At 46.7% G+C, this 16,399-nt stretch overlaps 1 protein-coding gene across 3 annotated transcripts in view; it reads right to left on the minus strand.

Annotated features, from left to right (window-relative positions):
* Positions 1-8,376: 8,376 nt before the first annotated feature.
* The window catches only part of il15l (interleukin 15, like), a 153,618-nt gene continuing 145,595 nt past the window's right edge, over positions 8,377-16,399 (minus strand). For all 3 annotated transcript variants that reach the window (XM_084314349.1, XM_084314347.1, XM_084314348.1), the window contains exon 5: positions 8,377-13,114. In XM_084314349.1, coding sequence (XP_084170475.1) covers positions 12,932-13,114 — 183 coding nt within the window. In that variant the 3' untranslated portion in view covers positions 8,377-12,931. The remainder of the gene's footprint in view (positions 13,115-16,399) is intronic.

Raw genomic sequence — 16,399 nt, forward strand, 5'->3', positions numbered from 1 at the left:
TACAGTGTAGGTTAGTTTATTAGGACAAGTGCATGACTGTAAGGTTAGTTAGGGTTAGATTCTATTTTTTTAATTTATTTAATTTATTTTAAATTTATTTTTAATTTAAGATAATGGTTGAAGAAGTGCGTCTTTAGTCGATGGCGAAAGATTGGACGGGTTTCGGCTGTCCTAACTGGAATGGGTAGTTCATTCCACCATTGTGGGGCAAGGACTGATGACCCTCCCGGAGCTCGGATAGGAGTAGGTCTGAGATGCAGAAGATGCAGAAGATGCAGACCATAGGGGTCTTGAGGGTGTGTAGTTAGAGACCATTGACCGGAGGTAGGCGGGAGCGGTTCCCTTTGCTGCACGGTATGCCAGGTTGAGTGCCTTGAAGCGGATTCGTGCAGCAATGGGGAGCCAGTGCAGGTCCCTAAGAAGTGGGGTGACATGGGCCGACTTCGGTAGGTTTGAGATCAGGCGGGCCGTTGCATTCTGGATGAGTTGAAGAGGCTTGGTGGCAGTGGCCGGGAGGCTAGCAAGCAGTGCGTTGCAGTAGTCGAGGTGGGAGATGACTGTTGATTGGACGAGGAGTTGGGTGGCTTCTTTTGTCAGGAAGGGGCAGATCCTTCTGACGTTGCTCAGGAGGAATATGCAGGTTCTGGTTGTCGCTGCGATGTGAGCAGAGAAGTTCAACTGGTCGTTGAGGACAACACCAAGGTTCTTGGCGGTCGGGGACGCGTTCACAGCTGCATTCTCGACTGTGATGGAAAGGTCGGTCAGGGGGGAGGATTTGGCCGGCAGGTGGAGCAATTCTGTTTTGCTTAGGTTCAGTTTGAGGTGGTTGGTCGTCATCCAGGCGGAGATGTCGGAGAGACAGGCCGAGATACGCTCAGAGACGTGGATATCTGATGGAGGGAAGGAGAGGAAGAGTTGAGTATCATCGGCATAACAATGATACGAAAAGGCATGAGACTGTTACGCTCTGGTTCTCTGACTGCTGTCTGAGAACCGCCCACCATTCTGACACCTGTCACTTGGCTCCCTGTCACTTGTCTCCCCTGTCACTTATTGTCTGGGTCTCCTGATTGGCTGTCACGGGGGTGTGGTTGGTATGTTGGAATGTGGCTATATTTAACCCTTGTCTCTCTGTTTGCTCATTGTCAGGTCTTCACACTTTGTACGGAGGTAACACGGCGGTTCCTGTCTCTGGACCCCATTAAGAATCTTGTTATTCTCTCTCTCTCTCTCTTGCCGCTCGGCGACTGTATCGTATAAGTTACTCTTGGTGTACTGTACCATTAAATTGGACCACTATTGAAGAGTATACATTCTCCGTCTCATTACTTGCATACCACAACTGGAACTCACCTACCTCACCGTGACAGAAGACCTGACCATCATCAAGTTCCATGGATGCAATTATGGAGATGCTCCAGGCACAGAAGAGTGTGCTGGAGCAGATGAAAGAACATCAACAACTGGTCGGCGCCGAGCTGGTTCGGCTGGGCGGGCTCGCCATTACCTCACAGGAGACAGCAAATTCTGCGTTGGTCGCGGCCCAGAGGGCTCAAGTCGAGGTGGCAGGAGTGAGGACAACGGTAGCAGAGGCGGCGGCGGAGGAAGTGGCGGTCAGCGGCGAGGGTGGTCAGGGAGCTTTTGACTACCAGGAGCGGGTCCAAGAGCCACGGCTGTCTCCACCGGGCCGCTACGTCGGAGCACCGGAGGGGTGTAGGGAATTCATCACCCAGTGTTCACTCGTGTTCCAGCTGCAGCCACGTTCATTCCCCTCTGCCAAATCCCAGGTCGCATATGTCATTACCCTTCTTACCGGTCAAGCACTCTCCTGGGCTACGGCCGAATGGGAAAGTGGGTCAATAATCTGCGACAGTGTGGACGCCTTTACCGGGGAGTTGAGAAGAGTCTTCGATATTTCCCGAGTACTCTCGATTTTCGAGGCCGGTGGGCGGCTTCTCGCCTGCCGGCAGGGTCTCCGCACTGTCTCAGATTATGCCATTGATTTCCGGATCGTGGCCCGGGAGGCTGCTTGGCCAGAGATTCCCTGTGTTGTCTTGTTTGTTCAGGGGCTCTCCGTACGGATGAGAGACAAGCTCTCCATAGGTGAGATACCGGAGCGTCTGGAAGTGCTCATCAACATGGCCATCCGCATGGACAATCGACATCGGGAGAGAGAACGGGAGCGTGAAACTACTGCTCAGGTACGTGTCTCCTCTCCTCCCGTTGTTGACAGCTTCCTGCGCTACACGGGTGATCCACTGGGTGATGAACGCATGCAGCTTGGGGCGCTGTCGCTCTTGGACGAAGAAAGACGCTGCTTCCGGTGTGGCGGCGCCGGTCATCGTTTCGGCAGCTGTCGGGGCCAGAGCGGCTCTGGGCGGGGCCAGTCGGGAAAAGGAGGAGCCCGCTAGGTCCTGAGAAGGCGCTAGCAGGTGGGCTCATCTCAGCACAACCAAGTGACACTCTTACTTTTTTGGAGGTGGCGGTTAACTGTGGGGGTAACATTAGGGGAAGCAAGGCTCTCATTGACTCAGGGGCGGCGGGCAATTTTATACATGTGGGGTTGGTGAGGGAGTGGGGGATCCCGGTCGAGGGGTTGGGGGTTCCCATCCCTATCTACGCCCTGGACAGTCAGCCCCTGGCAGTGGGAGCGTCACACAACGCACTGTTCCTGTTCACATACGGGTGGCGGGTGGTTGGTGGGAGTGGGTGCAATTGTTTGTCATTGTCTCCCCCTATTCTGTCATTGTGTTGGGTCATCCCTGGTTGGCTTCTCTCAAACGTGATATTAACTGGGGCACGGGCGAACTCTCAACGGAGGACGACGTGAAGTCGGTCTTCGGCGAGGGTTTGCCCACCCCCCCCCCTCTTCTCTTTTGTCTCCCTCTTCTCTCTCCAGGATGGTGGGGAGCGTCGCAGATTCTGTCATACCCTCTAATCCTGATTTGATAGGTGTTCCTAAGATCTATTGGGACCTTGTGGACGTTTTTAGCAAAACGCGTGCTAAAGCACTACCGCCTCATAGATCATACGACTGTCCCATTAATCTCCTACCCGGTACCTCCCATATCCATGGATTTTATTTCTGGCCTTCCCCTTTCAGATGGGTTCACCACCATTCTGGTGGTGGTGGACCGTTTCTCTAAGGCGGCCCACTTTATTCCCCTTCCCAAGCTTCCCTCGGCCCGAGAGACGGCTGATCTGGTGGTACAGCACGTCTTTCGGGTCCACGGGCTTCCAGTGGATATCGTGTCTGACCGGGGTCCTCAGTTCGCCTCCAGGTTCTGGAAGGCGTTTGCCGCCGGCCTCGGCGCCTCCGTCAGCCTTTCGTCTGGGTTCCATCCGCAGTCGAACGGGCAGACGGAGCGCGTCAACCAGGACCTGGAGGGGGTCTTGAGGTGTTACGTTGAAAGTGGAGTAGGAGGTTGGCCTGGGCTGAGTACGCGCATAATACCCTCCTCTCCTCCTCTACCGGTATGTCTCCCTTTCAGTGTCAATATGGTTTTCAACCTCCTCTCTTTCCCGAGCAGGAGCAGGAGGCGGAGGTGCCCTCGGCCCAGGCACATGTGGCTCGCTGCCGCAGGACGTGGAATCGGGTCTGAACGGCGCTGCAGAAGGTTTCTGTTAGAACCCAGCGGCAGGCTAACCGCAAGCGCCGTCCGGCTCCGGTTTACCGTCCTGGGCAGCGGGTTTGGCTTTCCACCCGGGATCTCCCTCTCCGGGTGGAATCCAAGAAGCTGGCTCCTCGCTTCATAGGACCCTTTAAAGTGGTGCGTCGGGTGAATCCTGTGGTTTACAGGCTACGGCTTCCGAGCTCGATGAGAGTTCATCCGACGTTTCATGTGTCCCTGTTGAAGCCATTCCTCTCATCGCCCTTGGCCCCGCCACTACCTACGATTCCTCCGCCTCGGTTTATTGGTGGTCAGCCCATTTACACGGTGCGGAGGATACTGGGTTGTAGGCGGAGGGGTAGGGGGTTTCAGTTCTTGGTGGATTGGGAGGGGTACGGGATAGAAGAGAGTTCTTGGGTGCCTCAGAGGGATATATTAGATCCCAGCCTGATCGTTGAATTCCGGCGGCTGCATCCCGAGGCCCCTAGGTGAACGTCTAGTGCCGTTCGTCGGGGGAGGGTACTGTTACGCTCTGGTTCTCTGACTGCTGTCTGAGAACCGCCCACCATTCTGACACCTGTCACTTGGCTCCCTGTCACTTGTCTCCCCTGTCACTTATTGTCTGGGTCTCCTGATTGGCTGTCACGGGGGTGTGGTTGGTATGTTGGAATGTGGCTCTATTTAACCCTTGTCTCTCTGTTTGCTCATTGTCAGGTCTTCACACTTTGTACGGAGGTAACGCGGCGGTTCCTGTCTCTGGACCCCATTACGAATCTTGTTATTCTCTCTCTCTCTCTCTTGCCGCTCGGTGACTGTATCGTATAAGTTACTCTTAGTGTACTGTACCATTAAATTGGACCACTATTGAAGAGTATACATTCTCTGTCTCATTACTTGCATACCACAACTGGAACTCACCTACCTCACCGTAACATGAGACGTGATAAGGTTACCCAGTGATTTAGTGTAGAGGGAGAAGAGAAGGGGTCCTAGGACCGAGCCCTGGTAACAAACTCTGGTAGAGCTCTCTGGTTTATAACAGCCTAACAGACTCTGGTAGAGCTCTCTGGTTTATAACAGACTAACAAACTCTGGTAGAGCTCTCTGGTTTATAACAGCCTAACAGACTCTGGTAGAGCTATCTGGTTTATAACAGCCTAACAGACTCTGGTAGAGCTCTCTGGTTTATAACAGACTAACAAACTCTGGTAGAGCTATCTGGTTTATAACAGACTCTGGTAGAGCTCTCTGGTTTATAACAGACTCTGGTAGAGCTCTCTGGTTTATAACAGACTCTGGTAGAGCTCTCTGGTTTATAACAGCCTAACAGACTCTGGTAGAGCTCTCTGGTTTATAACAGCCTAACAGACTCTGGTAGAGCTCTCTGGTTTATAACAGCCTAACAAACTCTGGTAGAGCTCTCTGGTTTATAACAGACTCTGGTAGAGCTCTCTGGTTTATAACAGACTCTGGTAGAGCTCTCTGGTTTATAACAGACTCTGGTAGAGCTCTCTGGTTTATAACAGACTCTGGTAGAGCTCTCTGGTTTATAACAGCCTCTGGTAGAGCTCTCTGATTTATAACAGACTCTGGTAGAGCTCTCTGGTTTATAACAGACTCTGGTAGAGCTCTCTGGTTTATAACAGCCTCTGGTAGAGCTCTCTGGTTTATAACAGACTCTGGTAGAGCTCTCTGGTTTATAACAGCCTAACAAACTCTGGTAGAGCTCTCTGGTTTATAACAGCCTCTGGTAGAGCTCTCTGATTTATAACAGACTCTGGTAGAGCTCTCTGGTTTGTAACAGACTCTGGTAGAGCTCTCTGGTTTATAACAGACTCTGGTAGAGCTCTCTGGTTTATAACAGACTCTGGTAGAGCTCTCTGATTTATAACAGACTCTGGTAGAGCTCTCTGATTTATAACAGACTCTGGTAGAGCTCTCTGGTTTATAACAGACTCTGGTAGAGCTCTCTGGTTTATAACAGACTCTGGTAGAGCTCTCTGGTTTATAACAGCCTCTGGTAGAGCTCTCTGATTTATAACAGACTCTGGTAGAGCTCTCTGATTTATAACAGACTCTGGTAGAGCTCTCTGATTTATAACAGACTCTGGTAGAGCTCTCTGGTTTATAACAGCCTCTGGTAGAGCTCTCTGGTTTATAACAGCCTCTGGTAGAGCTCTCTGATTTATAACAGCCTCTGGTAGAGCTCTCTGGTTTATAACAGACTCTGGTAGAGCTCTCTGGTTTATAACAGCCTCTGGTAGAGCTCTCTGATTTATAACAGCCTCTGGTAGAGCTCTCTGGTTTATAACAGCCTCTGGTAGAGCTCTCTGGTTTATAACAGCCTCTGGTAGAGCTCTCTGATTTATAACAGACTCTGGTAGAGCTCTCTGGTTTATAACAGACTCTGGTAGAGCTCTCTGGTTTATAACAGCCTCTGGTAGAGCTCTCTGATTTATAACAGCCTCTGGTAGAGCTCTCTGGTTTATAACAACCTCTGGTAGAGCTCTCTGATTTATAACAGCCTCTGGTAGAGCTCTCTGGTTTATAACAACCTCTGGTAGAGCTCTCTGATTTATAACAGACTCTGGTAGAGCTCTCTGGTTTATAACAGACTCTGGTAGAGCTCTCTGATTTATAACAGCCTCTGGTAGAGCTCTCTGGTTTATAACAGACTCTGGTAGAGCTCTCTGATTTATAACAGACTCTGGTAGAGCTCTCTGGTTTATAACAGACTCTGGTAGAGCTCTCTGGTTTATAACAGACTCTGGTAGAGCTCTCTGGTTTATAACAGACTCTGGTAGAGCTCTCTGGTTTATAACAGACTCTGGTAGAGCTCTCTGGTTTATAACAGCCTCTGGTAGAGCTCTCTGGTTTATAACAGCTTGAAAGGATATGTGCAGATCTGGGGCGTCCTTGACACTTTTTTTTTTTTTTATCCACTTTTTCTCCCATTTTTCCATATTTTCTCCCATCCCAATTTCGTATCATCCAATTCAACCCTCCCCTGTCACGAACGCTGTTTCTTGCCTCCCACAAGCCGGCTGCAATGTGGACTAAGTCATACATAGCACAAGTCCCCTCCGGTACTTGAGGTAACAGCAGTCGCATCTTTTCACCTGCGCAGCTCGATCTCTCAGTGTCGAGGAGTAACGCGTGGGAGGCTCACGCTGCCCCCGACACTTCCTGATTCTACTGCGCAGGCGCACCAACCGACTTGTAAGAGTCGCTTGTTCACAACGTTCGATCCCCACCCTTCAGTTTTCCCTCCCCGTAATACGGCCAATGTGTATTACTGCGGACGACCAGCCAAACTGAAAAACAATGTGGAGAGCTGGACTCGAACACGCGAATCCTAGCGTCTCCACACTGGTGGCGAGTGCCTTGCCCACTACACCACCTAGCCGCCCGGGCGTCCTTGACACTTAACCCCGTAATTGCTCCCGATGAGCAGGTTGGCACCTTGCATGGTCGCCTCGGCCGTCAGTCTCTACGATGTAGTGTACACTACAGTCTACAAACGATGTAGTGTACACTACAGTCTACAAACGATGTAGTGTACACTACAGTCTACAAACGATGTAGTGTACACTACAGTCTCAACGATGTAGTGTACACTACAGTCTACTAACAATGTAGTTACATGTGCAGTGGATAGTTCTAGCGGAAGTTGAACTAGAATGGAGAAGTAAGACAACTCCTTCCCTCCACTAGTCTGAGGGTCCACCTTGGGCAAGTGTTAGTACCCGCTCTAGCCTCCCTACCTAGGGATACAGGGTGCCGCACTGCCTTGTGTGTGTGCGTAGGGATACGCAAAGGCTAAGGGAGAAAACCCTGAAAGAAAACCGCACTCACCGACAATGGGGTTACCTGTAAGGAAGGGCATCCGAGGTATAAAAATGAAACCAAACCACAAACCAACTACAAACCAAAAATGATGACTCCAGTGGCGTGGAATCATCGCCCGTCCAACCTCACTGTAGTGGGAAAATAGGGACGTAAAACGAAGATGATGATGTACAACAAGTCAGCAGAAAGGGAAGAACTCTGGCAGCTAAGGGTTAGTGATATTGGGGACAGGATATGGTCGAGGACAGATGACATACTTAAGGGACTGTCCCCGACGTGTTGTTAATATAGACCTATATTTTCATTCAAACTTTGGTGGACGCTTAATATCACACTCATGTTGGATATCAAACATACATTTTAATGATTTGAGGCTTTGTCTCCAGGGGCTTTAACCCTTTCACTACCACACTACAGAAGGTTAACCTTTCACTACCACACTACAGACGGTAGTGTGGTAGTGAAAGGTTAACCTTCTGTAGTGTGATTGTGAAAGGGTTAACCCTTTGCCGTGTGGCAGTGAAAGGGTTAACCTTCTGTATTGTCACAGTGAAAGGGTTAACCATTTGGTAGTGTGGTAGTGAAATGGTTAAGTATCTAAGTTTGAATCTGATCCAAATCGAATCCTATCATTATCCTAGTGATTATTCTGCTGATAAACCAAAGATTTGGATTGAAAATCGTCTAAAAAAAAAGATCCGGCTCCCTTCAAAGAGCCATAGTTTCCAACACTAGTTACTTGAAAATTACTCCCGTAAGGAAATCACTTAAAAGTACACAGTAAAAGTCTTAAAGTAGCTCACATTAAATGTACTTAAGTATCAAATGGATGTATCTGGTGTTAAAATGTACTCAAGTATCAACGTAAAAGTTCAAAGTAACAAAACAAACTTTATTCCACCCTCCCTCAACTCCCTACTCCTCTTGCCCGAAGGTGGATCAAACGTCACTTTCAAAATAGCTTGAACAGTCGATGGCGGCCAGTGTTGGAAAAGCAATTGCTTGACATAACTTGATGCACTAACAAAACAGAAAATTTCAAATGATGTAAGTATCCTGCCAACAGTTTCTATACAGTATACGATAGTCATCTATAGGAATGGCGTCTGTGTTTTCCAACAAAAGTAGGCATGACTGCAGGAAAAGTCAAAGTACCACGGATGTATGTCTGATGTATACGCTGTAGGTAGCCTACTAAGCCTAGCATTAGTAGGGTGACCAAGGGTGATCTAAATGCAGGACATTGTTGAGGAATCTCTTTTTGGTTGCCCCAAACAATAGCTTAGTTCACACCTAGCTGAGAGGCCAAAGGCTACGAGGAGAGCACTCCTCTCAGCCAAAGCTCATTTAACCCATGTAATTTGGATTAATTGTTACTATTAAACCTATTTTGATGAGAAGATCTTTCTACGATATAATCGATGAGTCCGGTTTCCACCACAACAGCATGCATGACTTTGTGGGACATTTGTGGGACAGCAAAGTAATATTGAATAATTATGTTTGTGGCGGCTGGGTGGCTTGGCGGAGATTGCGCTCGTCACCAATGCAAGAGACTCGGGTCTCAACTCCCCGAGTCGGCATTGCCTGCGGCTTGGGCCAGTCGTCATACTATCTCAATTGGTGGGGATTGGACGTTGTGGACAGCGACTCCTACAGGTCGGTTGGTGCGCCTGTAGAGCAGAATCAGGAAGTAACGGGGGCAGCGTGAGCCTCCCACGCGTTACTCCTCGCCACTGAGAGTCCGCGCTGTCTGGTGAAAAGATGCGACAGGCTGCCTCCTCGTGTACCGGAGGGGACACGTGATGCAAGGCTTCTATCCTCACTACAGCCGACCAGTGGGAGGCATAGTCTAGCAACATTCAAGACAGGGGAGGGGAGAATTGAAGGGGAGAATTGGCAATCCGAAATTGGGATGGGAGAAAAATAGAAAATAAGGAGAAAAAGTGGATACAAAAAAATGAATAATTATGTTTAAAATAACGTATAAACTACCCAACCTCGCTCCTCTCATCTCCACTTCTCTTTGACATGGCAGGCTGATATAAAAAATGCCACAGAGCACATCGGTAGAGGTCAGTGAAACTGAAATTGCCAGGCAGTAGTTATTTAAATTGAAATCGCTGGGCAGTTATTACTCAAACTGAAATTGCTGGGCAGTAGTTAGTCAAACTGAAATTCCCGGCAGTAGTTACTCAAACTGAAATTGCCGGGCAGTAGTTACTGGAACTGTAATTGCCGGGCAGTAGTTACTGGAACTGTAATTGCCGGGCAGTAGTTACTGGAACTGAAATTGCCTGCAGTAGTTACTGGAACTGAAATTGTCGGCAGTAGTTACTGGAACTGAAATTGCCAGCAGTAGTTACTCAAACTCTGTGACAACACAACTTGCAGTAGCCTAGACGCTGTATAGGCTAGGCTACTTGCGGGGCATTGGTGCATGGTTGGTAACCAGACAAAATATTTAACTCAAATAATATTTCTATATTTAAAATGTTTATATATGAGTTTATTGAAATGCGGTACATTCACTTCTGTTTTGCGGGACGTGGGACAGAAGGCGAGACATTTGGTCACCCTAAGCATTAGCATAACTATGTAAACTCCTTCCTAAAGATTATTATTCGATTCATTATTCGATTTACTCCACTACATTAAATGTTAGTCTAATGTGCTGAGATTACAGTGCTGAGATTCCTGTAAAACAACCCTGGGTCATCACCGTGTCCACAGAGAAGGTCTCTCATTCATTGTTAGTATTGCTAATTTAGCTTAAGTTCAGCTAGAACTGTTATTTATTTGCATTCTAAGCATATATTATGTATAAAACACATATTGTGTGTATATATATATATCTTCTTCGCAGAGCTTCGGCATCCGCCGTGTCTCAGACAGGAGCTTGACCCTGTTGACTTAACATTGGTTTGTGGCTAACTAGCCAGAGCTAGCATGAGGAAGTACGAGGAACAGCTTGGACTGTGCTGAGAAAGAATTCTACCGATCAACAACACTAGTGGTAAGTAAGAAATAGGGCGAGGGTTCCAAAAAATCTGAACGATCCCTTTAAGGCGTACAAAGTGGTGACAACATGACTTGGGCACATTGTGACAGTGGTTCTCAGCCAGGTGGACGTGGCCTGCAACAGGCCTGAGAGCCAGGTGGGCGTGGCCTGCAACAGGCCTGAGTGATGATTTTGGGGCTGGCGAAAAAGTATAGAGGCTACAAATACATTCTCATATTCATAATCTTTGGTATTGGTGATTTAACTTTGTGAAATGACAAATATTTGAGGTCTGTAGCCCTTCTCCAATTGTTAATCAAGTTAAAAAGCGGGAAATAAAGATTGTTCTTTGTTGTCAAAGTTTCCCGTTCTGTCTATGCTTTGACCGTGTTGGGGGCCTCCCTCTGTTTTCAGGGGCCAGGTTGAGAACCACTGATCTAGTCCACAAGGACTTCATTTTCTTTACATATAACCCTCTGGGACAAATTTCACCAGAGGAGGCAGAGCGCATGGTCGGCCTTTTGTTGCCGCTGGAGCAGGTAGGGGTTCAGTGTCTTGTTGAAGGCTCTTGCCATGCCTGGATTACTGACCCTAAGGCCCAGACCATCAGGCCCACCAGAGAGCTACAGGATTCCTGTGATCCATGTACGCATGATTTTAATTGAAATCCAGTGCTGTTTCTTGAACAGTCTCCTTCCTGGGGGGACCACAACCTTGTTCCGTATGTCCACCAAGGGACAGGGGGAGGGGCCCATAGCACGTTCTTGCCCAGGGGCAGTAGTGGCATAATCCGGCCATGGCTGTTGAAGGGATTGAGCCCACAACCCTCTGGTTACGGGATGGTCTCCACCAAACGGGGTGCCCCGCTGCCGCTCTCACGTCCACCCTGTCTTGGTGTTCTGTGTTTTCCAGACAGTCCTTTCAGCTGTTATACTTATTCCCATCTGTTTCTTTTGAGATCTTTGGAACAAAGATACAGTTAATAGGACTGCCTGAGACCTTTTCATTGCTTTGGCTGACTGGTAGATACTTGGTGCCCACATGGAAGACCTGGATTTGAATCCAGTTGATTGCGGTATACAGTAATCTCTGAGTCTTGTGTAATGTAACTGCACAGTACATTTAGCATTTTTCAGTTTGAGTAAAATGTACTCAGTTTGAGTCAAATTTACTCTGTGAAATGTACTGTGTGCTTGTTACTGACACTTGCTTTGCCTGCTTCTTTTTCTCCTGTTTTGTACGTAAGTACGTAAGAACACACTTGTTTTTCATTTAAAGCACTGTATCAATACAGTTGACCTGGCTGTCCTCTGGCCATAAAAGCCATGGATGCTGGGTAGACACTCCTGTCATTACCCTGGACCAAGGCACTGGCATTAGAACTGGAGTTGGTCTCCGGGCGCTGTACTGTGGCTGCCCACAGTTCCCAAATAGTTAGGACAAGTTAAAATGGACACATTTTGCATATATGTAAAAATTTACTTATACAATAAAAATATATTCTATTCTATTCTATTCTATTAACTGCCAACCCTTCTATCACCAGCACAGCAAAAGTTGAATATGCCCGTTTATCTGATCTACCACTTGAATCCATTCCATTCCAACACTGCCACAGGGAGGTCACAATAGGCCCGGGCGCCTATTACTGGCTGTTGATCATGTTTAATGCCTCAGCCATTTTACTTGGCATGCTGGCAATGCCATGCAGTCCCTGGACCCACTGTATCGATGCCCTTTCATCTCAATAGAGGCCTTGTACGTGTAGTTCTCTTCTCTTCCAACATGGCTGCCTGTAACCATTGGTAACCACTTTCATTTACATTTACATTTAGTCATTTAGCTGACGCTTTTATCCAAAGTGACATACAAGTTCTGTACGACAAGTCATCAGGAAGGGCACAACTCTATCAGCTGATCAAAAGGAAATGGTACATTTCTGTGCAGTGGTAGGGTAGGTAAAACACTGGAAAAGCATGATATTACTATTCTACTTTACAAGATCCAGTAATAAGACACCAAATGATTATGCTTTTGTGTTGACACATAGCAACCGTTGTCTCTTCCATTGCCATGTACAAAAAAATTGTTGCTATGTTACAGGCAGCCATGTTGGAAGACAGAGAACAACACAAACATTATGTGCAAGGCCTCTATTCAGAACACGGATTAACCGTAGGTTTAGACCAGAGGGGCTGTAATCACACAGTGTCAACCACATGATTATATACGGTCCTTGCGGTCTTGTCCAGATTCCGGGAGACAGGGACTAAAGGGTTAATCCAGAGGCAGGTGACCCCGACATTCACATGATCCTGACATTTAAAACAAAAAAACATACCAATTACACATTTCATCAAACGCACTCCTGTTCTTCCCAGTGATGACCACGTTTCCCCAACGACTTTCTTTCAAGGACAATCAGATATTGTTCCATTCCAGTATACTTTTTTTTTTTACACGGCCACAGCTAAGCCTGGGTTATTGTCTCGCGTCCAGCCCGCTGCGTCCTCCTTTTCTTCCTCCTCCTCCTTGGCTTTGTGGGTTTCACGCACTTTTCAGCGTTCATTCTCTGGAGGACGTTGCACAGAGTGGTCAGAAAAGTCTCTGCTGCTTCCTCTGTGTGGCCCTCACACTGGGGGCAGCCTTTCTCCTGGAGAGAGAGAGAGAGAGAGAGAGAGAGAGAGAGAGAGAGAGAGAGAGAGAGAGAGAGAGATGGATGAAGAGGAAGTTCAAGTTCTTTATTTTTCAAATACACAACAATACAGGGGGCATTGCAGGTAATGAAATCGTGCACAATTATTAAGAAACAACAATGAAGACAAGAATGGTAACAATGGGGCGCCCAAGTGGCGAACCACGTAACACGCTGCGTCGCGGCACGGCCGACCCGGGTTCGATTCCCGGACCCGGCGTTCTTTGCCGAATGTCTTCCCCCCGCTCTGTCTCCCATTCTCTCTCTCTCTCTCTCTCTCTCTCTCTCTCTCTACCGAACTGCCCGGTAGTAAAAACCAATAAAAAAATCTACCAAAAACATAATAAAAATAAAGAAAATTATTTAAGAATGGTAACAATAAGTAGTAGAAAGAAAAACATTTCCCCAATAATTTACAATGTCATGTAATAGGGGTATACCGATCTCAATACGAACCAAAAATATGAACGTTCAATGCAGTATCACAGATTCTTTCTCTCAGTGTAACTGGTGGTATGGAATGGCCACTGCTATTAACGTAAAGTTTGAGGCTGATTTTCATTGTTTATGACTTTGAAATAAAATTTGCATTCTTCTGAGGCAAACCAAGCTGTGTAGTATACAGTACAATTGGCTATATCATCTATAATTAGAGCTCTGTAATTATAGATTCTAAATGAGAGAATTGTGACCTCAACATTGAAATGAGCATAGAATCTGAAAAGGTATAGTTTACAATCGTATTTAAGTCAGTATTCCACTGTTGTTGTCTGAGGATCAGATGTTTGTAGGTGGGCTGTGGTCTGCTGCTGAAATATCATGCAGCGCTCGGTTCAGCGTCTGCCATCATCAGCAGCCACACTGCGGAGGAGCTGCCAGCGTTCTATAAACAGATGCTGTGGTATTATCTGGTATTATGCCACTATCTGCCTGTAAGTACGCTGCATGCTTCAACTTGGCTTGTCAGTTGAGCACATAATGCAAGCTGTGTTTGTCCCTTGCCTGTTTGGAATTACACGCGGACATAAATAAACTATTCAAGTGTGGTGTGTGTGTGTGTGTGTGTGTGTAGGTGTGTGCGTGTGTAGGTGTGTGTGTGTGTGTGTGTGCGTGTGTGTGTGTGTGTGTGTCATAGCTGTCAACATTGGGTTTTTAAAAAACGTGCAGGTTTTAGCCCCGCCCCTTCTCCTGGCCCCACCCCCTCAGCCCGCCCCCTCCCACCCGGCCCCGCCCCCTCCCAATGGAGCTGCCTCGTCGCTGCCATCTGCTGGTCAAAACCGGTATTATTTTGTTTTCCTACTGTGTAGAGTGTAAATGCTATAAAAATACAGTAAATTACCTTTTATCAAAATATTAACCATTAAATAAAGGTTGTAATCTGTAAATGCATTTGATTTGACTGTAATTTGACAGTATTTGGAAACCATAGATGCCAGACATTTAGTTTTCTTGCAGCTTTTTTTCTTACAGTCTTTGATTGATTGATTGATTGAAAACTTTATTAACAGATTGCAGAATGGGTACAATACAGTACAGCTCAATACACACAATTGTTAAGGGGATGCAGACCAGAGAAAGACTTTCATCTTGTTTACATCAGGGTCCCCCATTTTCAATTCATCAGGACATATATGACATACATGACATACAGATAGTCAGTACTGCTACATCTATACATTTATGACATACCAGATTTGCAAATACAGTACTGTTTGTGATACAGAAGGAGTCAAGAAAAGGGAGTATATACATTTGACGTAGAAACTGTACATTGGAGGAGGTTGGGTGGGGGGGGGTTGGGTACGTTGGGATATTGACAACCATACTGGGTAATTTACATTGGAGGTGGTTGGGGGGGGGGGCACACTGTATAAACAAGCAAAACTGTACATTGAGGGGGGGGGGGGGGGAGACACTGTACAAACAAACAAAATTGTACATTGGACTATTGACAAAACCATACTAGGTAAATTACTGTACATTGGAGGGGGTTGGGTTAGGATATTTACAGGGGCCAGTGTTGAATTGCAGTCTCCCGTAGGTGTCCCTTGAGAGAGGTTTTGAAAGTGGGTAGTGATCCACATTCCTTTACAGCTTTGGGTAGGGCGTTCCACATTGATGTGGCATAATTGCGAAATGTGTTTAGTCCCTTATTTGAGCCGAATCTGGGTTTAACATGATTTGTGGAGCTCCCTCTGGTGTTGTGACCGTGGTATTCACTGACCTTTGGGAAGTATTTTGACATGTACATGGGTACCTTGGTCGTGTAGTGTATCTTGTAGACCAGGCCCATTGCAAGTTGCTGTACTCTGTCGTCTACTCTAAGCCATCCTAGGTTGTCAAAGTGGGCAGGGGTGAGGTGGGTTCTAGGAGTAAGGTCAAGCAGTAGTCTGACCAGTTTGTTTTGAGATGTTTGTAATTTTGTTTTTAGCGCCTTTGAGGTGCTTTGGTACCATGAGGTGCAAGCATAGTCGTAGTACCCCTGAATGAGTGCTCCTGCCAGAGTCTTCAGGGTATTCTTGTTTACCAGAGAGGAGATCCGGTACAAGAATCGAGTTCGTTGGTTGACTTTTTTTATTACATTGGATGCCATTTTGTCACAGGAGAGATTAGCCTCTAGGATGGAACCCAGGTAGGTAATTTCATCTTTCCTTGTTACAATATTGTCACCCACTGTAACTGAGAAGCCGTCGGTCTTGTTGAGTTTGTTATTTGAACCGAAGAGAATGGACTCTGTTTTGCCCATGTGTAATGATAGTTTGTTATCAGCGAGCCATATGCAGATTCTTATGCAGTCTACAGTCAGTGAATCCTAAATCTCCACTAGGCAACCACTTAGAACATGAAGAACATATTTAGTATAACAGCGAACAGATATAATAACTAATTGTAAGAATTCTGTGTTTAAAACTGTTTTGAAACAGTTTGTACTCTCCACAGAGGAGAGGTGGGGGGGGGGGTATTTTTGCATCTGAATAGAGCTGCGCCTTAGTTAGCAATCAATCAATGTATTACCAGTGTCTTTATACCTTCATCACTGTAGGCTACATATTAATACGACAACTCAAGAAGAATCAAGAGGTTTATTTGTCACATACAGTGAAATGCAGGTGGTCACGCCCGCATTGATTGTGCAAAATGCAAAAAAATATAGACACAGGATATGCATGATAAAAAAAGACATGCCATGTTCCTGAAAAAGCTATAAAAAATACCTATGGTCATTAATTTAGCAGTGGGAAA

This window comes from Notolepis coatsorum (genome assembly GCF_963971535.1).
Source record: "Notolepis coatsorum genome assembly, chromosome: 1".
In the NCBI taxonomy this organism is placed as follows: Eukaryota; Metazoa; Chordata; class Actinopteri; order Aulopiformes; family Paralepididae; genus Notolepis; species Notolepis coatsorum.